This window comes from Solanum stenotomum, chromosome 11 (assembly GCF_019186545.1).
Source record: "Solanum stenotomum isolate F172 chromosome 11, ASM1918654v1, whole genome shotgun sequence".
Lineage (NCBI taxonomy): Eukaryota > Viridiplantae > Streptophyta > Magnoliopsida > Solanales > Solanaceae > Solanum > Solanum stenotomum.
Genome location: NC_064292.1, coordinates 12,356,263 through 12,364,078, shown reverse-complemented (window position 1 = coordinate 12,364,078; position 7,816 = coordinate 12,356,263). Strand labels below are relative to the sequence as shown.

The 7,816-nt window shown below is 35.0% G+C and overlaps 1 protein-coding gene across 1 annotated transcript in view; it reads right to left on the bottom strand.

The window, feature by feature from the left end:
- Positions 1-3,643: 3,643 nt before the first annotated feature.
- Positions 3,644-7,816, bottom strand: part of LOC125844856 (uncharacterized) — a 9,763-nt gene continuing 5,590 nt past the window's right edge. Inside the window, exons 3-5 of the mRNA XM_049524213.1 lie at positions 6,011-6,294; positions 4,864-5,091; positions 3,644-4,413 (exon numbers count right to left, since the gene is read on the bottom strand). Of these exons, the coding sequence (XP_049380170.1) occupies positions 3,898-4,413; positions 4,864-5,091; positions 6,011-6,294 (1,028 nt within the window). The 3' untranslated portion in view covers positions 3,644-3,897. The remainder of the gene's footprint in view (positions 4,414-4,863; positions 5,092-6,010; positions 6,295-7,816) is intronic.

Sequence of the window (7,816 nt, the reverse complement as noted above, 5' to 3'; positions counted from 1 at the left end):
GGAAAAAAAATCTACAAGGCAGAGGAGAAAAAGAAAGGGAAGTGAGAAAAGAAAAGGAAAAAGAGAAGAGAAAAATAGGATTTTCATCCCAAAACATCAAGGTAATAATTCTCATCATTTCTATTTAATTTTTTTTGTGATTATGAATAGATTTTTAGGATAGAAACGTGTATAATTTATACTAAATTAAGAAAATATAGTCTTAGGGTTCTTAGAATAAAATATTGATTTGGGGATCAAATAACGATCCATTTTAGCTGAAATTATGCGTGCGAGTTTGTTTTATCATCGGTGAACATAATCTGAAAGAAAATTTCAGATTTAAATTTGGTGGCTCGGGATGACTTTTTGACCTGATTTTTTAGTCGAAACCAAATATAGTAATATGGGTGTCATTAGATTCGTATTCTTAAGAGGATTATATATTTGATAGATTGGAAACACTTTGAAGCATTACGAACACTTTGTGGCACGTGTTCAACTTTCAAGGTATGTTAAGACTTCCTATACTTCGTTGAGGGACGTTTTCTAATTAAAGATTAAAAAACGGAATAGACAATGGGTAGGGGAGAAATATGAGGGTCTCGTACCAATGGTGTGATAGGCATTGGTATGAGTACCGATGTTATTAAAGGGAAAAATTGTACTATAATATGATAGATTGTAATTCTAGAATGTCAAAGCATATGAGCATTAGCTGATGTATTTAGTGACTTGATTTCTTTTGTATGTTTGTGTTTCTTTATTGAACCTATATATTTGTGATAATTGAGGTGATTACATGTCATAGAGACACTTCACTTATTGAGATGCTTCGTCATCCCCTTTGATTGATATCTTATTGTGCACATGCATTGACATGAGATTGAGTATGAGTAAAGGTCTAACACGTGGAGATCACTCGTGTTAAGATCACGTTATGATTATAATTTGGGCATGTGGAGATCGTACGTGTGAGGGATTGATTATGATTATAAGTTGGGCAGGTGGAGATCATTCGTGCTAGGATTGTTTGATTTTATGATAGTGCGTTGAGATCGTCCGTGTTGGTATATGGACCTCGCGAGTCCCCTATGGGTCATGAACACTCGATGTATTTCCGAGGAGTATCACGTATATACGGTTGAGAGAGTACTTGGCATCTGAGGCATGTCATTTAATTTCATGGTGTCACATTGCATTGTATCTCATTACATCTCTCATTCTTNTTGGTATATGGACCTCGCGAGTCCCCTATGGGTCATGAACACTCGATGTATTTCCGAGTATCACGTATATACGGTTGAGAGAGTACTTGGCATCTGAGGCATGTCATTTAATTTCATGGTGTCACATTGCATTGTATCTCATTACATCCCTCATTCTTGTTGATTATGTGCTTTATTAGTGGTTGGACATTGCGCGATATTTGTTTATTCTTATTTGATGAAACTTGACTGATAAGTATAATGAAGACTGGTAAATTAAAGGATGATTTTCTTATATACTCCTATCACTAATTCTTCGTTGTCGGTCTATGAGATATACTGGGTACACGTGGTTTCGTACTCATACTACACTTGTTTCACTCTTTTGTGGTGTAGATTGTATTTCGAATTTAAGCGCATTTCTTGGAGCTTGAGTCTGAGTTTGGATTATCTTTGAGTTGTGGTGAGCTGCTTGAATATTCTGCGGCCCATACCTTCATCTATCTCTATTTATTAGGTTGTTTTGGTATTCTGATAGAATATTTCTTATGTTTAAACTTATATAATTAGAGACTTATATTGACTTTTAGAAGCTCTTGTACTTATGACACTAAATCTTGGGGGTGATGTTGAGAAATACATATCTTGTACATATATTCTTGTATATTCAGTTTCCATATTAGTAGATCAAATCCCATTAATTGGGGATCACGATTTCTTACCTAAAGCTAGGCTAGATTGATTTGTATCAAGCTGTATATATATCGGATTGTGAATAAAGAAAATTACTTCAGCAAAATATATTGTTCTCTCTTCTTTTCCAAGATGGTATTAGAGCTTGATCAATCCAAAAGTCCAAACACTAGCAATAAGAGTAACGATATGAATTCATCAAATCCATATTTTCTTCAACATTCAGATCATCCCAGCCTCATGCTTGTTCCAATCAAGTTGAATGGGATCAATTATCCATCCTGGAGCAAATCAATGATACATGCTCTCACAGCCAAAAACAAACTATCGTTTATTGATGGATCAATTGAACCGCCATCAGAAATAGATAAGCCAACAGAGTATGCGTTGTGGAATCAATGCAATAGTATGATTTTATCATGGCTTGCTCACTCAGTGGAACCGAATCTAGCTAAAGGAGTCATCCATGCCAAGACGGCTCACCAAGTATGGCAAGATCTTAAAGATCAATTTTCTCAAAAGAATGCACCAGCAATATATCAGATTCAAAAATCATTGGCTTCACTCTCACAAGGTAACATGAACATTTCTTCCTATTTCACAAAACTCAAAGGTCTTTGGGATGAGTTAGATACATTTCGAACATTTCCCACTTGCAATCAAATTAAAGCACACACCGATCAAATTGAAGAAGACCGTGTAATGCAATTTCTAATGGGTCTTAATGATATCTATAATGTTGTTCGATCCAATATTCTTATGATGTCTCCCCTANTGACAATCAAGCTGCCTTACATATTGCAGCGAATCCAGTCTTTCATGAGCGAACAAAACATATTGATTTAGACTGTCACATAGTTCGAGAAAAGTTGCAAGCAAAACTGATAAGTCCTTCATATGTTCCTACACACTTTCAATTAGCAGACATCTTTACAAAGGCTTTGGGAAAAGATCAATTTGTAACATTGCGAAACAAGTTGGGAGTTCATGATATTCACTCTCCAACTTGAGGGGGAGTGTTGAGAAATACATATCTTGTACATATATTCTTGTATATTCAGTTTCCATATTAGTAGATCAAATCCCATTAATTGGGGATCACGATTTCTTACCTAAAGCTAGGCTAGATTGATTTGTATCAAGCTGTATATATATCGGATTGTGAATAAAGAAAATTACTTCAGCAAAATATATTGTTCTCTCTTCTTTTCCAAGAGGTGATTTTTCAGTTTTTTGCAATTTATTTAAAAGACTTGGTATTTAAGATATTTGTTTTCTACTTACTTTTCTATATTTTAAGTTTAATTGGTTAACTTCTTCGGTTGGCTTACCTATCGGTTGGGAACATAGGTGCCATCACGACTTGTGATTTTGGGTCGTGGCATTGGTAGAGCCTTTTTATCCCCTAGTTCATGCTTCTGCCAGGAGTTAAGCATGAGTAACTAACTACCCCTTGGGGGGATATCACCCAGTTAAGCGCAATATGTTTATATGGTGAACGGAGAGAGTAATATTGACAAGGGTAGTGCAGTAAAATAGTCATGTCAATCATTGTTTTCTTAATATGTGTGTCAAATCAAAATATGACTAGTAAAAGTGAATGGAGGAAGTAATATTTAAAAGTTTATCTAAAAGTACGTAAACAGAGCAAATTAACGGGAAGACACTAAGAAGGGGAGGTAACAACTCTCATTCATGTCATTCTGGAAGAGTACAGCATTAGAGCTTGTTTATTAGTCATAAAACTTAAGCAATCATGTTGAAGCATAAAACTTAATAATAATGCTGCTTATTTGTTTCATCTGTTATCTGCCATGATACAATCAACCAGACATCACCATTGCTCTCGAAAATGCATACAAGTCTGACTAAACAGCAAATTTTTTGTTACCTTATAGAGTTTAATGATTGAAACTCCATAGCGGAATAAGCTGTTACAAATGCCCCTTAAACTGATCACCCTTAGTTACAAAACTTGTCATCTTTATGTACATCAAACAACGTTAGAAGAAAATACTTACACCCAATTATTTGGTAGAGAAAAATCATGGAAGCGAAAAGAAGATTCCCCAGCAGTGTCCCTGACATGCCTTAGTTCTGATTCATCGCTCTGACTTCCTATCTCATCTTCAACTTCTAGAGGCAATGGCATCACCTGATTATCATTCGGTTGGCGTGCCAACCGAACTTCAGGTGGCAACGATGGTAGCATAGTCGGGGAAATAGTCCTCGGCCGATTAATCATACCAGCATTTGGCACGGGGACAGAACGGTCCCAAAGGAACACGTGCATAAGAATGGGAACCTTTGCATGTCGATGCAAAGACAATTTTTGACTCAGAGAGATGGTATCAAAGCACCTGACTGCCCCCGTTGGAGAAACGATCCATGGAAGTACCTTTTGGTTGGATATTCTTGATACAACTAAAAGCTTGCACTCTTTCCTTGCTTCTTTGTATAGATTGCTAAGCCCTGATCTTGATGAAGGTGCATCCTCATCACCTTCAGCTACTGATGATATGTGAATAAACCCCTAAAAAGAGAATAATAATGAGAAGTTAAAAACAATAGAATTTAAATATATGGTTAGCGAGATTTTACGTAATTAAAGTAAATTAATCTCATTCTAACCAGTGTGTTCTAACTTTTAAGATCAAACACACATTACAATACTACATAATTTTGAGATACTAACATGGTCTAATCTTGAATGAACAATTGGTCAAGTTTGGCTTACAAAAATGAACTTTATCATAGCTAGTAAAAATGTGATCTAAGATTATAGAAGATTTCTTCTTGTACTTTAACATATTACATCTAACTTCTCAAACTAATTAATTGGATACAAGTTAAATATGTACACTAATGTTGTAAAATATGTACACTAATGTCGACATGCTAACAAGTAAAATATGTACACTAATGTTGTAAAATAATCAATGTTAAATTTTATGGATCGTGATGGAAGATAGAAGTTAGTTACCTCTTCTGTTCGGCTGATGGCAAATCCAAGTTTTACATCATTTTCTTTGATTATAATGTCAATAGGAATCTCTCCTCCAAGTGGGGAAAACCAAAGACGAACTGCTCGAACAACACCAATATCCACTCCATGGTAATCTTCAAAACCATACAAACTTGCATTTGCAAGGTTTGATAAATCAGAAAGTGATCCGGCACTTACAGTGCACGAAGCTGTCTCCCCTGATATCTATGAGAAAATAAGTACAGAGGAATGTTAATTACTGTCATAACTTGATTTTACATAGATAGATGTTCAATATTAATATATTTGCCATTTGTAGCAGAGCTAAGCAAAAATCGTTAAGCAAATAACCGCTGGAGTCGCACATCTTTATATGCTCTTGTATAATCTTCCCCTCATGAGTCAACTTTTGGGGTTGACTTAGGCTTAAAACTCATTTCTTTACATGATATCAGAGTCAATCAGGCCCACCCAGTTCATTATTTCTGATGTTAGCCCCTTTAAACTTATATTGTTCCCGATCCAGATGTTTAGTCCTTGGTTTTAGGCAATTTTTCCCTCATGATCCATTTTTTTTTTCCGGTTGAGTTAGGGTTGCAAACATTGAACTTCAATAGTTAAAATACTGGTGAATTAGGCGTTTAGACGATATTTAGTTGAGGTTGAAAAAAACAGTATGGGAAGTTAAAGTTGTATGTGAACATAAATTTCATCTAATAATAAGATATTTTTTTGTTTTGGGGTTGAGTTAAACTCAAGATTCTTTTCTTCGCATAGTATTAAAGTTAGGCCCACCCGATTCATTATTTCTGATGTTGCCCACCCACCCACCCACCCCTCCAACCAATCATATATTGTCCACATTTCACCTGTCCAGTCCTAGGTCTTGGGCAATCCTCCCCTCATATGCTAGGTTTTGGGATTGAGTTAGGCTGAGGGTACTTTTCTTTACAATTACTTGCAAAATATTGAACTTCAATATTTAAAATACCGGTGAATTAGACATTTAGACAATATTTAGTTGAGGTTGAAAGATACAGTAAGTGAAATTGAAGTTGAGTCTGAACATATATTTCATTTGAAAAAATAGATTTTTTTTTTATTTTTTTTGTGAATGAAAAGATTGACGTGAATATTTAGGTACCTTGGTAAGTAGAGATTCAGTCTGGATATTCATGAAAACAATGGGAACACCAGAGGCTTGAGAAGCAATGAGCCAAGCATTTGCTCTAGAAAGTGTGTCTTCTAAATCATTATAACCAATTGAACCTTTGTCTGAGGCTTTTGGCAAGAGAAGTAGTGAGTAAAAGTTACTTGACTTTGGAACTGCTAGCAACTCATTCATTCTCTTCTCCCATGGATAGCTCACATATCCTTCTTGGAGTGGAGTCCTTGTCAATGCTCCCACCATTCTTGACTTCCTTGAACCTACATATAATCATAGATATAAACAATTGTTAAGGGTAGCTTTGAAGAGAGACACAATAATATGTGTAGGTTGTTATTTGAGGGACTAGACTTGATTCCTACATTTCAATTCTTGTAATCTGAATTCTATTGAGACTCACTTGTTTTAGTGAATTTGTGACAAATCTTGTAGGGATGTAGATCGTGGTTTTTTATCCTTATAATCCAGATATTTTCCACGTAAAAATACTATGTTCATACTTACCTATAGTTCATAATTCCGCATCATAGTAGAAGGGAACAAGTTAAGTAACTCGTTCCATCACCCCTTTTTGTGTTATTAATTAGGACATGCATGATATCAGAAGTAAATCAAACGCTTTGACATAAATATTTGTTGGAAGTCTTTATCCATGGATATATAGCATATATATTTGTATCCACTTTTGGGTATGTGTGTGTTTATTTGAAATCTTTTTTAAAATAAAAATAATAATATTATATAGATCGTGAATCTTCCTTTAATTAATCCATTAGGTAACCATAATATTCCTATTACCTGACACACTTTAATTTGTTGAAAGGGTAAACCGGTAATCCATGCATTGACCCGGTTAGATACTTTAGTAAAGGGTGTAAATAAACTTACCTTTATTTTCGTAGATTAAGGCTTTTTATTTATTTTTATTAAAATTTAGGCGTTTGAATCTAATATACATCTGAATGATTATGATGTTGTTTCTAGATCTAAACATTGAATGATTAATACGATTTATTTTTCGACATCTGAATATACATATAAAATGCAAATTAAAAAGAATTAATAAAATAAAAATCATTATTTGATAAAAAAAAATAAAATGAAATACTTATATTTGCTAGTGATGGTGGAGATAGTTTATTGAGGTGGTGGTGATGCTAATAGTTGTTGTTAGTGACTAGTTATGGTGGTGGTGATAGTTATGACGGTGGAGATGGTTGGTGTTGTGGCATAATGATGGAATTGGTAGTGGTGTTGGTAGTTGTAGTGATGGAGTTGGTTGATGTTAGTAGTTGACAGTGTTGATTGTTGATTGTGTTGGTTGAAGAATTTGTAGTGGTTGGTGATGTATTTGTGGCAGCTGGCGACGGTGTTGTTATGATGATGGAGGTGCATGGTTGATAGTAGAGATTGACCACAATAGTGGAGTGGTTGATAGTAGTGGTGGCGGTAGTAGTGATGGTGATGGTGACAAAAGAATGTATGGTGGTAATTGACTACGATGCTAGTTATGATGGCGGAGTTTATTTGTTGGTGGTAAGAATTGACTATATTGGTGGTGGAGATGACAGTGGCTACAAAGATGGAGGAGAAGATGGCAATTGATATAATTATAATGATAGAGGAGGCAAGTGTGGTAGCAGTTCATAGTAGTAGCTAGCAACAGTGATGGTTGTGACTTGTGATGAAAGGGGCGGTTGGTGCGAGTAATTGAAATTTTAAAAATCTAAAATATTTTCAAAAACATTTTTTTTTTAAAACAATTACAGGAAGGGGGGAGGG